The 18,657-nt window shown below is 38.8% G+C and overlaps 1 protein-coding gene across 11 annotated transcripts in view; it reads left to right on the forward strand.

The window, feature by feature from the left end:
* Positions 1–18,657, forward strand: part of ARID1B (AT-rich interaction domain 1B) — a 424,945-nt gene that overhangs the window by 326,622 nt on the left and 79,666 nt on the right. For 7 of the 11 annotated variants that reach the window (XM_060419862.1, XM_042253667.2, XM_015097501.4 and 4 more), the window contains one exon: positions 2,805–2,894. The exons of the other annotated variants lie outside the window; for them this stretch is intronic. In XM_060419862.1, coding sequence (XP_060275845.1) covers positions 2,805–2,894 — 90 coding nt within the window. The remainder of the gene's footprint in view (positions 1–2,804; positions 2,895–18,657) is intronic. 11 annotated transcript variants of the gene reach the window in all.

Consider the following 18,657-nt stretch of genomic DNA (forward strand, 5'->3'; position numbering starts at 1 on the left):
CAGACTAAGCCAAATTGAGGAACATTCTACGAAACAACTGATCTGAACTCTTCAAAAGCATCAAGGTCATAAATGTAAGGAAAAACAGATTAGACTGAAGGAGACCGAAGAGAGATAACAACTAGATGCAGTGTGAGACTCTAGAATGGAAAAAAGAAGCACTGACTGGAAAAAAATGGTAAAATTCAAATATCTTTAGTAATTTCTTACCATTTTAAGTTCCTCTTGATAATTTATATAAAGGTTCTATAAGATGTGATCACTAGGAGAGGTGGGCTAAGGGATATACGACAGCCCCTTATACAGGTGGTGCTAGTGGTAAAGAAGCCACCTGCCAATGCAAAAAATGTGAAAGGTGCAGGTTCGATCCCTGAGTTGGGAAGATCCCCTCAGGGAGGAACTGACAACCCACTCCAGTATTCTTGCCTGGAGAATCCCATGGACAGAGGAGTCTGGCAAAGAGTTGGACACAACTGAGCACAGCACTCTTGTACTAGCTTTATAGCTTTACTCTGAGTCTTAAATTAATTATACATAAGAGCTCTTCTGTAAAAAATTTTAATGTAAACTTGTGCTTAGAATTTTAAGTTGGCAAAAGCAGACATTAAGGTCATTTACTGATGTTTCATTTTTTAGTTGCATGAAAAATTGTGGACAGTACTGTGCACATAGCCATTGAAGAGTGAACACCTCCGTGTGAAGTGGTGGAATTTGCTCTACCTCACAGATAGTGCTTACATCACCACGTTGTGCTTACATCATCATAGACACAGACTAGGGCAAAATGAGACTTTCTTTAAACACTTAGTTTTACTGTTAAAGCCTTCGCATGAATTTGGTTTATTTACTACATATGAAAACATTCTCTTTTAAAATAGTTACCACACTTTGTTTAAAAGGTTTTACTTAACATCATACATGTGACATATAGAAATCTATGGTTCGAAAGGTGTTTAGTTATTTAGGTTGGTTCAAAAAGCTCTGAATTGTCGTCTTTATATGGACAGTGGACAGAAATGGATCATCTGTATTATGTTTCTCAAACATGTTTTCCGATCATGTCACAGTCATCTGCTGTGACTATGCTTATACCTATGCTAATGGGAGATGAAGTTATTTCTTAGTAACTATGAAACTACCGATGGAAAGACAGGGATTGAAACCAAATGGAGAATTTAAAACAGTTTGGGCAAGTCTGTCATTACCATGAAAAGACTCTTTGTTTCTTTAAAGGACAAATTTAGTAAATGAGTAGATAACTCATAGCTTTAAAGAGAGATCTCTTAGAAATGCACCAGACAACCACTGGTGCTGCTTAGATATGGCAATATTTTATAAATTCATGAGCTTTCTTACAGGCTTTTTTATGTTTACTTGAAATATGGTATGTAAGAGCAGTGCCTGGGGCATGTATAGTGTAAGCAGTGGTGTCCTGTATTAACATAGAATTACTGGTTTTTTGTTGTTTGGTTTTTTTTTTTACTGTCATGAGTCTATGAATTCAGTCTGTCATGTAGAAACAATCATTAATATGTAAGCACTTACTATCTTACTGCAACTGATTCCCCAGTGACATTTTAAAAAGTCAGTATTTGGCTGCAGAGTGCTTTAAATTTCTAAATGGACTGGAGCTTAGGGGCCATAGGGTATTTCATAGGAAGCACATGACCCTGAGTGGACACACAGCAACTTTTGTGTATCTGTAGCCAAGTTGATGGCAGTGTTTACCCTAGAAGTTGTTTTTACCCAAATGTAAGTATTTTTGCTTTATTTATTTGGTACTAATACTAATTTACTGCAGATGTCTAAGAGTAAATGAATAGTTAAACAGTGCTTTGAGGATTATGCTAAATTCATCTGCCTTTGTTACTCTATAATACTTTTACTCAGAAATGTATCTATACTTCTGAGGCTCTGAGGCGGAAAGTGAGCTGATTGTTCTTAAATTAAAAAATCATGTCTCTAGACCTCATATAATTCACTGTCTGTCTTTAGTTAATAAAATAAAATTTTTTGTTTTATTTTAATAAAGTTAATTAAAGTGTTTTGCTTTAATTCCTATTCTCAGATTAAGGACCATGAAATAACAAAGATTTATTAATTATTTGTTATGCTGATGGAGGGACTAAAGGAGTAAACAACTTGATTCCTATCTCATGGCGCTTACCTTATAGTTTGAAAAGACAAAAAGCAAAAATTGAATGGAAATCAAATAGTTGATAAATAGACACTATTGCTCTGTTAGCAATAAAGATTAAAAGATGCAGAATAGTGTTTCTTCTTTAGTGATAATGTACACTATATTTTATAGTTGTATGTCTTTTACTTGAGCTTTCCTTCTAAGTTTTTGTTGAATCTATGATTGACTTAGAAGTTTTTTAGAAGTCAGTTGTTATTGCTATCTTAAGTAAATATTAGTCATAAAAGATTGTTGGCCACTATGCTGCTTGCCCACTTGGGAGTCTGAATTGACTTCATCATTCTGGGATTTTGTTAAACATATTGTAGAAGTGTGGGTCAAGAGATTTGAGCTTGTAGATTGATTTGTGAATTTGGGGACTCATATAGTAGAAAATTGAACTTTTCAGGAGGTGATTTGATAAATATGTTTATGCATGCTTCCTCTTTGCTTTACAAAAAAAGTATAAAATATCACTCTCTTTGAGCTGTATGTTTTTCTTTGTGGAGTGATACCTTTTGTGATCATGAAGATTAAATACATTTAACTGTGTCGTGGTTTTACACAATTGTAATATTAATGCAGAGGGTTCCCTATCCCCACTTCCTCTCCTGTGTTTTTACAGGAAGTCAAATGCCCCCCCAGCCACCTGGGAGCCAGTCAGAATCCAGTTCTCATCCTGCCTTGAGCCAGTCACCAATGCCACAGGAAAGAGGTTGGTCTTCAGTTCATATCTTATATACCTTTGTGTTTTGAGTATATAAGGTTTAAGTGAGTTTGCTTACCTATGTACCTGCTTATACACATTTTTTTAAAGGCTATTATATTTTCTCATCAGATGAAAGAAATATCTAAGAACCTACATATAACAGTAAATACTGAAAAGAAGGGTGGTTTCTGGTAGATTGAGTGGTTTTACCAAGTCCCAGTTCAAGCTCCAGAGAATCTGCGTGTCCACATAGAACCAGGAAGTATAGTTTAAACATGACTGCAGTCTGATATTTGATCTAGCTGTGTAAAAATGACTATTAATCATTGAATTTTGGTATTGATCCTAATGAGGTAAAGTGCATCTGTTTAGCTGTTTTGATCAATTACTTATCCCATGATATTTAACAGTAAATTTTTAAATGCATGGTAAAACCTTATATTGTAGAACTGTAGGATCTTAGAAATGGAACTGACCTAGAAGACTGTAGAGTCCATTCATCTCAATTTATGAATAAAGAAATTGAGGACCGTAGAGGTTCTATGTGACCTTCTCATTCTCAGAGACTAGTTCGTGTCAGAGCCAGAAAAAGCAATGTGAGCTTTTCCTGAGCATTCAGGTTGTCCCGCATCTGCAGACTCTGACCTTTCACTCAGTTCTGCAAGTTGACCGCCATATATTATTGCCTTGACTGAGGGCCTTAGTCCTTCATCGGTTTGCTTCTGTCTTCTTTCCCCCATTTGGAGGAAAAGTTACTCTTACTGATGGTGGAGATGGTGATCTAGCCCGGTGAATGTAGACAGGATTTACAAGTGTGCTGTTCCCTCTAGTGCTGTGCCCGGCCGCAGCCTCCTGCCCGTGAGTCAAGCCTTGCCTGCTTGCCCCGCCCCCCGCAGTGGAGATGCCACTTTGCTTCACTCCCCTTCCTCTCTCACTTGCCAGGAAGACAAAAGTTGCTGGCTTGGTAGCTAATATTTAAAGGCTCCTGACCCCTAATGTTTATAATTATTTCTGTATGAGTTGTAAAGATGATAATTTGTTTCTAATTAGATGAAGTTTCATTTATTTTACATATTAAAAACTCAGCAACATGTTATTTAGAAAGTTATACCAATAAAAAGATGGATTACCCTTATCTCTACATCATTTGTGTTAAAATGAATGTTTAGTAGGAATAAAATGAAATTTTTATTTCTAATACCTTTACATATTTAACTTATCATTTAATGTGCAGTTAATACTTTAATTCTCTTATCAAAATACTACGATATGTTTTAATAATGGAGTAGTAATGGTTTTTAAGCTTTAGAGTGCATGAGAACCATCTGGAGAACTTGTTAAGCTGGATTGCTAGGCCACACTGCAGGTTTCTGATTCTGCATCAGAAAATCCACATCTCCAACCAGTTCCCCAGTGCTGCCGATGCTGCTGGTCCAAGGACCACACTCAAGAACCACTGCTTTATAATGATGCTGTAGTGTGTTTTAATCATTGTGTGATGTGGGTATTTGTTTCTCTATAAACTTTCCTCTGTGGCCTCCTGTAAATTGGTCTTGTATGTCACATCCTCTGTATAAATCGCTTGTTCTGTGTTAACTCTCCTATGGCTCTGTTGTCTGGGAAATATGACAGACACTTCTGGAAGGAGCACTGGAGCCAAGCCAGTGGGAGTTTCCCCAGACTCCCTTTTCGTGGCTATCAGTTGTACCTACCTTGTGATACTGGGTCAAGGAAGTGAAGTAAAAAAGAATAGAGGAAATTATCCTGCATTGAAAGCCCACTCAGGCCAGCCCCAGAGCTAAAATGAAGATATTTGTTGTTTCATTTTCACCATAAACCTGTAACATCATTCCTACTGGGAGAATTCTGCTTATTTTGTAAGCATCAGAAGGTAAGAGGTACTTTATTTGGAAATCCTACAATAAACCTTTATTGCTACAAACTGAAAAAGAACCCCTCTTCTACATTCTCCGGTGTCTTTTCAGCCCCTTCCACCTGATACACATTTAAGAAATTTACAAGTGTAGAATGCCAAATGTGAAGGACAAGATGACAGGAAATTTAGTTAAATCAAACTTTTAACCTAAATGAATACATTTGCAAGACAAAATCCAAGGTGTTCCTCTGGTGTTACTGCGTGGAAACCACTTGTTGATATGTTTGGGTTTTTTCCCCCTCTTATGTATAGTGTGATTTCGGTAACTAGTAGTGGATACATAACTGACAACCAGGCTAGTTTTAATGACCATTTCCTTCAAACAGTAAAAGACGACTTTTATAATTTGCTAAATCTGAATTGATTTTTATGAATGTGCTCTTCTAACTTCCCTGAGCCTGTGCTGGAGGCACCATGTGCATCCCTTGGATGGCGCTTTGCCATGTATGAGTTAAATTTCCTCTAAAATTGGGTAGCAAGTACTTTTTTTTTTTAATGACTTTATTTGTTTAAATATAGGAAGATATGCTAGCTCCTACCTGATAACATTTGATCATGTGTTTTAATGGCAGATGACAAATCATTTTAATGATTTGATACAATAATGAAAAGCATTTTTTGTTTGTTTTACCATCATTTGGTATGTACCAACAATATATATAGTGCAAAGTAAATCTAAGAAAACCTTTACTATAAAATTCCCCAGTATTGATTCCCATGTAATTTAACTTACTTTATACCTTTATAAGTTATATACCCTCTCCCCTTATTTAAGGAAGTAATGAAAGAAGAGGAAAAAAATGTATTCAGTTAGCATCTTATTTTTTTAAATGTATTCTTTCTCAGAAACCATGGACCCTGATAGACAAGATAAGGCACAGCTTCTGTACTGCTGAGTGCTAAAATAACCAAGCTAAACACTTCCTTTTACACTTACTTGTTTTAACAAGTAAGATTATAAGAGAGTAAAATTCCACAATTATACACATTTTCTTTAATATACCCATAGGAGATAGATTTACTTTAATGGCGGAGAATCCAGAAACGCACTTGCCCAGAGACACCTGCACAAAACAAGCCTGCTTTCCTGTGGAGTGCAACGTTCTGGGTCCTTCCCACACTCCTTGTGGGGGCCAGCCGGGCTGACCTACCACCCTGGTACCCAGTCCCTTCAGGCTCAAGAAGTTGCTGTCTTGCTCTGCTGTCATTTTGGGGGTTTGATCTTTGTATTCCCATTCAGGAAGAACATTTATTAATAAATTACATATCCTGTTGAGAATTTTGCAAATCTGAGGCTGTCCTAGGGTCCGAACCATGCTGGCAGCAGCAAGGCCATCTCCTTGTCCTGAGGTTGAGCACAGAGTCCGTGCTCCATCTAGACCTGGGGTCCTGCAATGCCCACCCCCTCTTTACTTGGTGGTCCTGGTGTCAAGTATATCAAAAGGCAGCAGTCACAAATTCATTTTCCCACATTGTGTGCAGGCAAAAGTAAGTTTGTCTGTAGTTTGCTATTTCCCATCTACAAAGGGGTATGTGGGTGTGGTCATCAGAATTTACAGGAAGGAGGGAGGCGCTCTGGAGGTCTGTTGACTTCTTTATCCGTACGTAGCATTGTCTCCTCCATGTTTCATGTACTTCCCAGTATGAAACTTGATTTATACTCTCCTGTTTGCATACTGTGTGGTGCTTCTTACTAAGTGAATAAAAAAAATATTAGTTCAGATTCTTTGGTATTAACTTTTTCATTACTGATGTTTGTTCTTTTAAAACGTCAAAACTTCAGCTTAGTATTGCCATTGATTTTCATTTAAACCAAATCTTTTCTCTCTCTCTCTAGACCTCATATAACAACATGCCCTCACCCAAAAAATCAGATACTATGAATTATACTAACTAAGGCATTGGAAGAATAGTTAAGATAACCCTAAAATACTGAAATATATTTTACAAGAAAATTATAGCCAACATGTGTAGATTCGCTTTATCCTTATTTCTTAATCTTTAACATATGTATCTTAAAATTTGAAAAGGGCAGTAAGAAATGGCTTACTAGTAGATTGTCCTGTTTTCTAGCAGGGAATATAGGATGGCCATCTGAGTAGATAAATAAGTATAATTATTATTAACATCAAAATGATCACATTTTTAACCTCTGTAAAATGTTAAGCTTAATGAAACTAGCAAATGCCCTTCTAGTTTATTGGATTAGCAATTAGGTGAAAACGTTTCGAGAAGGCTTATTTATTTGGACAGATGTAGAGAGGTTCAGAATTAATTTTTTGAAAACCTTTTAATTGAATTCCCTTTTAATTTTCACAGTGGTGTCTAGTTAAATATTCATGTTAGTGCTAGTGGTTTTCTGAAGGTCTGAACTAGATCTGGATTCTCAAAATCAACATAGGTTATTTAACCCTTTTCATCTAGTATGCCAACAGGGACTTCCTTAGTGTAATCCCATAGTATTTGAATAATTAGAAGGTAGTAATGAGGATTTAATTAGTCCTTGAGATATGCTGAAAGCAGAACCACTAAGAACCTTCCCTTTTGGATATGGCTTGCAAGCAGAATTGATGCTGCTCCCAGACTGTGATGTGCTAGGAAATATATTCTGTTGCTGGAGGCAGTACTTAGGCACCATTCCGTGACCGTATGGAGGGCGTCCTGGGTGAAATTTTCCAGAATTATTGGGTTCCCCCACCCCCAGCCTTCATTCTTGTCCAGCTACAGGAAAACCTTTCTTCCTCTCTCAACTGTTTAAATAGGTTTGTAGTTAAAGTCTACAGTATTACTATATCTAATTGAGAATTGTCTTTTACTGTATCAGTGGTGCCAAAATTAGACAGGCTAGACAAGTTGTGTAGCAGCTACTCTGTAGTTTCAGGACAAGGAAAAAAATAACAAAATATTGCAGTTTTACATATCTTGAGTATTTAATCCAGCCAAACGTAGTTCTTGATAGCTGTATGTCAGATGAATCACAAAATTCTCATCTTTGGAATCTGATATTCACAGTGATATTTATCAGTAGCTCCATTTTTATAAGCACAAATAGTGCCATTTTCCAGACAAAGTGTGTAGCAGATGGGTGAGCTCAGGCATTTAGATGTCCTTTTTGTGTGCTACCATAAGAAGGTGAATCAGAATCTGTGTACTTCGAAATACAAGGTTACAAACTTAACATATTTTAAGTAGATTGAATAGAATATGTCTTTGTTCTGTAATTAATCCCAAATGTTAAATGCTTTGATATAATTTTATTCCCACTCTTTAATGGTGTATGTTAGCTTCTTTTCAGCATGAGTAGAATTCCTCATCAGATTTCTAAGCACATTCTATTTGGATGGGGTAAATCTTTCTCTTCCTTTTTAATGGGAAGGACAGAAAAGAGATCTCTTAAAATAAATCCAGTGTCTTTCTATAGATTAGACTGAACTCTTGAGGGCCAGAACCAAATCTCATTTATGCCCTGCATCCTTATGCTACAGCAACACCTTCTATATAATAGGTTCTCAACAGAGATTGAGTTGAAGGACAGAAAATAATTCAGCCTTCACAACCATTCAGAAGTTTCAGATCTATTCAGACGACAGAACAACCGAAGAACGAAATGTTTCTTGCTCTGAAATTAAGAAAGCTTACCATATTGATATGTCTTCTTTCACTTTTACCATTATAAGTCATTTGCTGTAGCACAGTGTTTCTCTCTCTTGCACCAGATTAAAGCTGCCACTTCCATCTTCCATTCTTCCAGAAATATTTCTACAATCATACAGACAGTGTCAGTCTGAGATGGGTTGCTCACACCTGGAGCCTCACAGTAAAATCTGTTGTTTAGAGGCCAACCATGCTCTTTGCAACCCCAGAATATTTAAAGGGAAATAAGTAAAACTTTGGAAAAGTTTTTAATGCTGCTGGCTTATTTCCTAGTGATATCCACACCAAAAATCAGTTTTTGAAATTTTTAAAATTATTTTTGTACATCTTAATTGACTTAACTCAGTTGCAAGAACAGATTAACCAGTAAGTACAGAAATGGAAGATACCACTGAGATAATGGTTAAGGAGTTGGAAATGGGAGTGTGTGTGTGTGTGTGTGTGTGTGCACGCGCGCGTGCGCAAACTACAGAAATTATTTTGTCACTCTTTCTCTGAGGTTCTCAGAGGAGGATCTCCCAGTTGACCTATTTGTTCTTGCATGTAAAGAAAGGTTCTTATCACTTACATTGTGAGCATACTAACTGTAAAATGATGTTGCCTTTCAGGACAAGGGTATTGTCAAAAAGAGAAAGTAGATTCCTTTCCTCAAGCCTTGTTGTGTAAATATAGTAGATCAGAGTGTTAAGGCATTCATGACAGTCTACCCTCACCCCCAGATGCAATTAATTTAGCCTCCACTCTTAATTGAGGATCTCTTTTTTATAATCGATGGCAGATGAAAATAAACTCAAATGGGAGGTACCGTACAAGAGAGACTATCTAAGAAGTTGTTTCTAATTTCTTCAGCCCCAGAACTCTGCCTCTGGGCTGGATTGTGGACCAAGCCAAAGCTAGTCAGTAATGAAGGGAATAGAAGTATAGGAATTGTATGAGGGTTAGCGTTGAATTCCTATTAAGTCTGCTATCTAGAGATCTGTTCACCAAAGAGCTCGGGGAAATAAATACCACTACAATAAAAATCAGTTTGTGTTTGTTATAGAATCATCAGTCTAAATTTTAGAATATTTTAAAAGAAGCGTAGTTTTGTTACTTTTGTATGTGCAGTAATTTTTTTGAATTGCCGATTAAAGCTTGTTTTTAATAGTTAACACTCATATGTAATTGGCTCATTATTCTTCCGTGAAAGTATTTGAGAACATCTGGATCTTAGGTAAATTCAGCATTGTGTATTGTGTGCACTTATTTATAACAACATGTTTTCTCCTGTGCTTTATGGGTCTGTACCTCAGTGAAAGACTGCTGTCTGCTTTGTTCCCCAAGCCAGAAAGCTTGAAGGCATCCTTGATGTCTTTTTCTCTCCCATCAGCTCTACACTAGTCACCCTGTTCTGTGGACTCTACCCCTCAGTGGTTTCTCACATCCTCCTTTTCTTGGCTTTCACTGGCATGATCCCAGCCCACGCCACTGAGGCTCCATCAATACCTCCCAGCCACTCTTCCTGTCAGCTTTGCTCCCTCCACTCCGCTTTCCAGGCTGCATCCAGAATGGTCTCTCCAGAAGAATGGTGACACCATGTCATTCCCTTCATAAAAGCCTTTAAGAGCTTGCCCTGCCTTTAGAGAGAGGCCTTGCTGTGCTTGGTTACGGGGCGCCATCTCACCTGCCCAGCCTCCCTTTCTGGGCTCGCTCTCATCTCTCTCCTGCCTCATGGTCTCCAGCCATGGTCCTCTGGGATCTTCATGTGTGCTGCTCTCCAACCCTTTTGCCACCCACTCCTCAACCCTCCTCCCTCCTCGACCTGTGGCCCCCTGGCCCATCTTTACTAATCTTTCATATCCTCCAAACAACCTGACACCTAGTAGGTCCTTGAGTCCAGTCTGAGTTTGCTACTGGAACAAAGAAGGAAGCATCGGCTAATAGGCCTGTACCGTCCCATGCAGGCAGGCAGTGCTCAGGAGCCCTGGAGGGGTTACTGCTGGAGCTCTCTCCCCAGGGAGAGCTCTGGGAGGACCAGGACCGTGGGGCCTTGGCCAGTGTCTTACTCCAGTGCCTCTTAGATACATTCTTTTCCTCATTTTAATCTTCAGGGAATTTGGGGCCAAAAATCTGGATTTAGGTGCAAACTTAACTACTAACTGGTTTTGTGACGTTGGACAAGTAATTGAATTTCTTCTTTCTCATTTGTAAAGTGGGGATCAGAGTGTCCCATGGATTTGTTGCATGGATCAGATGCAACCTTGTATCAAAAAGTTAGCTATTGCAAAGCACTGGGCAAATACTAGTAATCATAAACATCAGGCACAGATGACTGTGGTGAGACTGGGTTGAAAGCCTGAAAAAGTTACTTCTTTGCTTCTTCCAGCAGGTAGAGACACATAAAATTGGCTTCACCCTCAGCACTGAGGTTGACTTTTACAGCTAAACTCCAAAGAATTATCTAAGGAAAGGCCAAATATTTTGCTCCTATCTGCCATCTGGATAGTCAGTCCGGTCCCTCCCCTGACTCTGATTTTTCTGATGATAGATGATGTCAGTAGCTGAGAGAAGACGTCGTGGGGGCAGGTGGGGAGGACTTAGATGCTGTCGCTTGTGCCTCTGAGTAGAGGGTGTGGTGGTGACAGGAAAGGGAGAGGGAGCGATTGCGCCAGTTAACCTGAAAGCACAGCTGGGAGAACACTGGGGGGCCTGGGTTACAGCCTTGAACGGGTCATTAGTTTCTGTCTTTCTTGGAGCAGTTCATATTGTGAAGAGAAGCAGGCAGGCAACTAAACACTGAAGATATTAAAATGTAACAAGAATATTCTTTAAAATCTATTTTTCTCTCCAAATGGGAATCTGACACCTATTTGCGATGAGAAATGGTTCTATGTTTACAGTCGGAGCCTCTGCTAAGGTGATGCAGCGTGTGACCGTGATTTCACACATGTGGGGAAACATCTTTTATTGAACTGCCCTGAAGAAATAAGGCAGCTCTTCTGTGAATGTTTAACAGATGCCAACATGAAAATAAACCATCCATGTGCCAAAGGAAAAACGTGCCTTGCCTTTTGGTGGCTTGTGGAGCCTTGGGTGTTTTCTGGGTGTCCTGACCATGCTCAAGAGGCCCCCCTGACAAGGCGCCGTGCTCATGTGGACTTGGTGCTGGGCTCACATGCTCCCCTGCGGTAGCCGGAGCACTTGTGCTCTCTCTTTGCTGTTCTCTTTCATGGATGGGGTGAACCATGATCTGGGTCTTGTGCCTAATGCTGTTTTTTCCATCAGAATTTAAGGTCTCCATTGCTTACATTGCAGAATTTGTTGTCTTGCATGAAGAATGAAAGGATATACAGTTGGAGGCTTAGGTCCACATTTAAATGCCTTCCAGTTTAATTTTCTGAAATTCCTTGTATTTGCTCCATTACTTATTCGACTTTCTAAGTCAATTTTCTAACACCCTTCAACTTAGAGATGCATTTTCCGTGGATGGCCCTTTAACCCATCAATGATTGTTTTGGAGTTGTGACAGCCCGTCATTGCCTGTTGGATTCATGGAGCTTTCCTCTCTGTTTTTCCATGGAGCATCTCCTCCAGATATGCTTTAAGGCCTAAGTATAATTTCATCTATTCTTGAGAATTTTTAAAATATTCTCAAAGATAAGGTATATCTCTGTCTTGTCCAGTGAAGAATTTTTCCTCATTCATACCACATAAAAATATTCTATATTCATTTCATCTCCTACATGGAAAATGTGATTTGTGTATAATGACTACATAAATCAGTTCCTTAAAAAAATTTTTTTTTGGTCTGCCAAGATTTAGACAGTCACTGTGGATTTTCTTTTCTATAAGAATTTTCTTTTTTGCAAGTAAGAGCATCATCTAGCATTTTTTTCTAAACCAGGAAAAATATCCACTTAATAAACCACAAATAATAGCATGTTGAAGAAAATATTTGAAAGGTCTTGAAAACTCACTTATCTAATAATGATGTGGATAGACATTTTAGAAATGCTAATTCTCTATTAGGCCTATTTTCTAAGATTCCAAGATAGTAATATGTTTTCTTAAAAACACATTAAGGAAAACAGAAGCCTCTTTAGCTTAGTCTTGAATACTAGCCTCTGTATAAAGATTGAAGTATTAATAACATTTTCCTAGACTTAACATGACTTCTACTGCCATGTGATAGAATAGATTGTCTAGGAATTTTCCACTGATCCGAATATCCATAGGAGGATGACCCTGGTGAGATCATTCTTAACCTGCAGACTGAATGACTCCAGATTGGGTCCTGCAGCCCCACCACCAGTGCTGCTTTCAGCTGTTGGGTAAATGGGAAATGGTGTTCAAAGAATTGTCAGATTATAATGAAATATCTAAATGAGCCCATGTGCCTTTGGAATGAACTTTAGAACAAGTTGTTAGCTCCTTACTAGGTGGTGGGAACAAGTCTGGCCAAAATTGGGCCTTTATCACACAAGTTCAAGGTTCCTCAGCAAGCCCTCAGCTGAAGACTGATATGCCCTTATCTGAGGCAAGGTCTAGGAGGTTCTCTTTAGAACTGGAAATAGAATCTCCTTTCAAAAAAACCTAATAGATTGATCTATCCATTGCATAAGTGTTTATCAAGCTAGTGATTCACATAGGTGCTTGTGACTCAGTAATAAACAAAAATCAAGATCCTTCTTCTTTACTTTGAGAGTTTGTTCAGGCGCTTGACAGGACTCTTGACATCTATCTCACCATCTAGCTTTCTTCTCTTTTTCTTCCTCCCCCTCTTCTCTTTCCACTCCCCCAGCTCACTGTCTTAATAGGCAAACTCCAGGGACCCTGCAAGATTAGGAAGGATGTATGCTGAGTCTTAACACCACTCAGAACTAATCACTACTGTAGCTATTGATTGAGTGGCCTGAAACTGACAGGCTTCTGTTTTCTGAGCCAAGTAACGTGGCCAGCCAGTTATTTCTGGAACTAGCTCTCAGGAAAAGGGCACTGGCTTCTGGATAGTCAGCTGAGTAAGGAAGGCTGCCCATCAGCTATAACTGGCTCTGCTGGAGGATGGAGCCAGCCAGCCCAGCACAGTGACACAGGGCTGTGTGCACTTGGGCAAGGGCATTGAACCATTTACCAGACCACAGGGTGTGGCCACTGGGAGAATTAACCACGGTCCAGGAATTTGAAGCACTTTCCACTGTTGCCATGGTGTGTGGTTTGAAAGGGAGCCTGGCAAGGGAAGCTAGTTTGAAAACTTGGGGTCACTCAGATGGGTAATAAATGGTGGGTTGTATTTTAAAATAATATGAATAATAATACTTGTCACTTACTGAGCTTCTGCTGTGTTCAGGCACTAAGCTGTATGATTTACAAAGCATGCTCACATTTACTTTTATGAGGTAGACTCAGTAGTCATCCACCTTTTTCAGAGAAGGAAATTAAGGCTTGACTATTAACTTGCTGAAGTGTCCTAACCATAAGTGGTGAGGCCAGAACTTGAATCTGCAGTGACAGTGGAGATGGACAGAGCAGATGTATTTGGCAGATATTTAGGTGATAGAAATAATGGTGCTTTCTGGCCCATTAGGCTATCAGCCGTCAATTGTTCTTGCCTTGGATAGTGGTCCTCTTTTTGCCACAAATGATTACTTGAACATACTCTGAACGAGGAGCCAAACCATCACATTTATTAAATTGTTTTCCCAAAGTAAAAGTAAATGGATTCTGAATGAAGATGTTTTCTTATTCATTAAAAAACCTGTACTATTTCGTTCCAGTTCTGTGCCAGTCACCTGGCTTGGTCCAGAGGAGACAGATGCAAAGAGAATGTGTTTGTTTAAAGCCTCAGTGCTCACAGTCTGGGGGAAGACAGTCACCCCCACAAATAATGATAAAACTGTGACAGCTGCTCTCTGTCAGCTAACATGCAGCATAGAAAAGTATCTTTTTTTTTTGGAAGGCCAGGGAATGCCATGGAAGCAGCAGTAGGAGGAGCCAGGAAGGACAGCACGTCAGTCTCATGGTGGTAAATGACCCTCTAGGCACTCAGTATTACAGAGGACACAATCTAGCAGTCTGTTTTCAATCTGTGCCTCTCAAGCATGGGTTTTTTAGTTGAAAATATATATATAAAATATCAGAGATCATTGCACATAATCAGGGTAGAAACTTTTTTATGAAGTATACAGTGTATGTGTGAATACTGAATGTTAATATATAGACATATATGTATACTCATATATACACATTGAATCTTGGCAGAACATATATTTCTTTACTATGGATTGTGGTTTAAAAAAAATACTTGAAAGTGGTTTCAGTGAATTAACCTCTGTGAGCTTCACTGTCTTCATAGCCGTTATGAAATAGTCCATTGCCAGGAACATGAGAGATGGTCCGTAAATATTTGTTAAGTAGATGAATATTTGTTAAGTAGATGAATGTATGAAGAAGGCAAGTTAGGTAAAAGCGTGAGTGATCGAATCAGAGTGGGCGCTCCATGATGACCATGTAGACATGATGGGTCTGGAGAAATAGGTCACATTTGAAGAGACTTGACTGCTGGACTGTTCAGCTTCATTCTGTTAAGCAATGGAGTCAGTGGCTAGTTTTTGAACAAACACTTGAATATCCCTGGAGAGGTGAGAAAGGATGAAATCCATGGCATAAAGTGGAGGTCCTGCCTTGGATGCTAGGAAGAGATTTCCTTCTGAAAGGAGGAAAATCCGTAAAGGTAGGACATGTATGTTGGGGTACATAGGTGAGAGCAGGCTGTCTTAAGGGTGGCTCTGCCTTTTCCTGTGGTCTCTTTACATTTAGCAGCAGGTCTAGCAGAAGGCTTCAAGAAAGGGATTGGAAATGTTAACCTAACTATAGACAAAGTGAAAGTGAAGTCACTCAGTCTTGTCTGACTCTTTGTGACCCCATGGACTGTAGCCTACCAGGCTCCTCCATCCATGGTACTTTCCAGGCAAGAGTACTGGAGTGGGTTGCCATTTCCTTCTCCAGGGGATCTTCCCAACCCAGGGATAGAACCCAGGTCTCCTGCATTGCAGGCAGACGCTTTCCCATCTGAGCCACCAGAGCAGCCCATAGTCAAGACTAGAGCAAATAGAAGGGTGTCCAGTGACCACTGGGATTCAGCTAAATGCAGACTTTGGCTTCCAGGAATGAACATTGCAGCATCCACTTCGCTAGTCAGACCTATTCTTAGTCTTATTCAGATCTAGTTAGATTTACCTCCATCCTACCTTCAGCTAAGGGCTCAACGTAAACAGGACTTCTTCAGGGAGACCTCCCTTGTCCCCGGTCCAAATTGGCTTCTCCAGTGCACGAGACCCAGGTTTGATCCCTGAGTCAGGAAGATCCCCTGGGGAAGGAAATGGCAACCCACTCCAGTACTCTCGCCTGGAAAATTCCATGGATGGAGGAGCCTGGTAGGCTACAGTCCATGGGGTCACAAAGAGTCAGACACGACTGAGCAACTTCACTTCCCTTCCTATACCTTCAGAGTACCTGTACTTCTGTTTCCTTTTGCTCATACTTACTCTTAGTTGTTTGTTGGTGGCTGTCTCTGCCATTAGAATGTGAAGTCCATGGGGCAGAGCCTGAGTGCTCACTGTTTACATCCCAGCACCTAGCATGCTGCCCAGAATCTGTCTCAGTTATTTTGTGATTTTGTCATTTTTCCCTGTTGATAAGTTTTATTGTCTACTCAACTAAGTTGTAATTCTTCAAAGACAAGGATCACATCTTTTACTTTAAAAAAAAAATGCTGTTTTTTCTTAACTCCATTTCCATGAATGCCCAGAGTAAAATTGGGGCATGCTAGTAGAAGATTTCTATGTCGTCATTGTGGGTTGAGTTACCAATGTGATACCTTAGATCAGAACACACCCAGTGAATGGCTTGTAGCATCACTAAAAAGGCAACAGTAATACCTTTGTATGGCATTCTCATGGTGTTTTTCAGTTTAGAAAAGTACAGCCACATATGTTTTTCTTATTTGATTCTCAGAATGGTCTTGTAAGCCAGGATAGGAAATGCATTCACTGCTTTATACAATAGAACCTGTGGTCCACACAGTGGATAATAGAGGCAGCCTCTATAATCCACATCTGATTCTGAACAGATGGCATGCATGCATGTGTGTGTTTCCTACTACTGCAGTACCTTGCCTCTCAGAATAGAGCTTCCACTTTGTCAAGGTTGATTGTACACGTGTTTGTGGTCACATATACATATAATGAAGGATTCAAAAATAGTAAATCCACTTATATAAACCTTCTATGCATGTACTTTATGGATGAAATGTGTAAACCATATTTTCATATAAAGTTTCTAAGATTTCCAAATAAGTTCTTTTATATAATGTGAATAATAATTATCTAAATTAGTACTTTTTTCCAAAGTTTGATTTTTCCATGTTAGATTATTTACCAGTTCCATAATACACCTAGTAGTTCAACAAGCTTTTATACTATGGGAAATTCACTTTATACTTCCTAAATTTTCCTTACTAGTTAGTTTGGTTTTCTAAACTCAGATGGTTAATAACTAGAAAAATTACACAACTTTTTTATTTTTTTAAAAACAGGCTTCATTCTTTTAACCGTCAGTTTTTCTATTCATAAACTGTGCTACAACCTGCCATTTTATAATAACATTCTAAAGGAAGCAAAATACAATCAAACATGTTACCATAAATAGAAAATTCTTGGTTGAAATTTATTTTTTGGAAACATTTTAACATTTATTTCATTCAAAATAAAGGTTAAAATGAAACAAAATGAAGACTGTCCCTCAAATAAATACGCATGCAAATTACAAACCTGAATTAGATTTTTTTAAAAAGTTTAAGCCATAATCATAGAGAACTAGAAGTGTCTCTACAAATATTGTATGTCTTCCCTCTCTGCATTTAACAGGTGAAGAAACGGAGGCAGAAAGGCTAGGTTAATTACTGTATTCTGCACAGCAAACGTGGAAGGCCCACAACTGATGTCCTAGTCCTTGCTGTCATACCATGCCGCCTCTCTTGCTTTTCTTTTTTGAGCATATAATAATAGTAACAGGTAGTGATTATTGAAAGCTCACTGTGTATGTGTGCCAGGCACTGTTGTAAGTTTTTTGCATGTATCATCTCATTTAATCCCCACAGCAACCTTATGAGAGAGATAACAATCTATTTTATAGATGAGGAAACAAGTAATGGACATGCAGATCTCTATATGCAGGATGAAAAGTAGAAATACTTCTTTTTTTATTAACTTCTGCCTTCTAATTTTTTATTAGTTCATTTAGATTATGACTATTATTCAATAACCTTTTAAAAATACAGTTATATACATAATGGAGGCTTCCCTGGTGGTTCAGCAGTAAAGAATCCACCCATCTGCCAATGCAGGAGATGAGGTTCAATCCCTGGGTTGGGAAAATCCCCTGGCGAAGGAAATGGCAACCCACTCCAGTATTCTTGCCTGGGAGATCCCACGGGCTGAGGAGTATGGCAGACTACAGTCCATAGGGTCACAATGAGTTGGATTGCAACTAAACAACAACAATCCATAGTGGAAGTCGTTTTTAGCAGGATTGCTGCTGGCCTCTAATCGTGACAATATATTATGTATCACTTTTCCTACCTCCTAACTAGTCTTCTAACCTGTAGCCTTACTTTCCCTCAGTCCTTTCTTCATGCTACATATTATGGTAGAATTAGCTTTTGAAAATGCAAGTCAGATCACATTGTTTTCCTGCCAAGACTGTGTACGGCCTTTGCCAGCGTTAATCAGACCAGATTTTCATAGGATTGCAGATGGAAAAGTTTTGGTGAACCACGCAGCTATTTGGTAATAACAGCTAAATATGCAAGATGAAATACTTCCTAGTCATGACATAGAGTGGCCAACAGAAAATGGACTAATGATATAAATAGTTCTAGAAAAAGAGTTGAAACTGCTGTAAAATAAAATGTTCAGCTTTACTCATGATAAAGGAAATGCACAGTCTAACACAAGCAAATTATAAAATATCCCTGAAAGGATACATTAAAAAACCACTTGCCTTTGGCCAGGGAGACTAAGTGGTAGGAGACAGGAGTGTATATTTTTTTAACCTTTTGGAATTTGTAGACAGTTACACAAGTATTGGAGTAATGTGGATCCCACATACTTAAAAAACGAAGAAATAAAAACTACCTACTTC

Source organism: Ovis aries, chromosome 8, assembly GCF_016772045.2.
Source record: "Ovis aries strain OAR_USU_Benz2616 breed Rambouillet chromosome 8, ARS-UI_Ramb_v3.0, whole genome shotgun sequence".
NCBI classification, from domain to species: domain Eukaryota; kingdom Metazoa; phylum Chordata; class Mammalia; order Artiodactyla; family Bovidae; genus Ovis; species Ovis aries.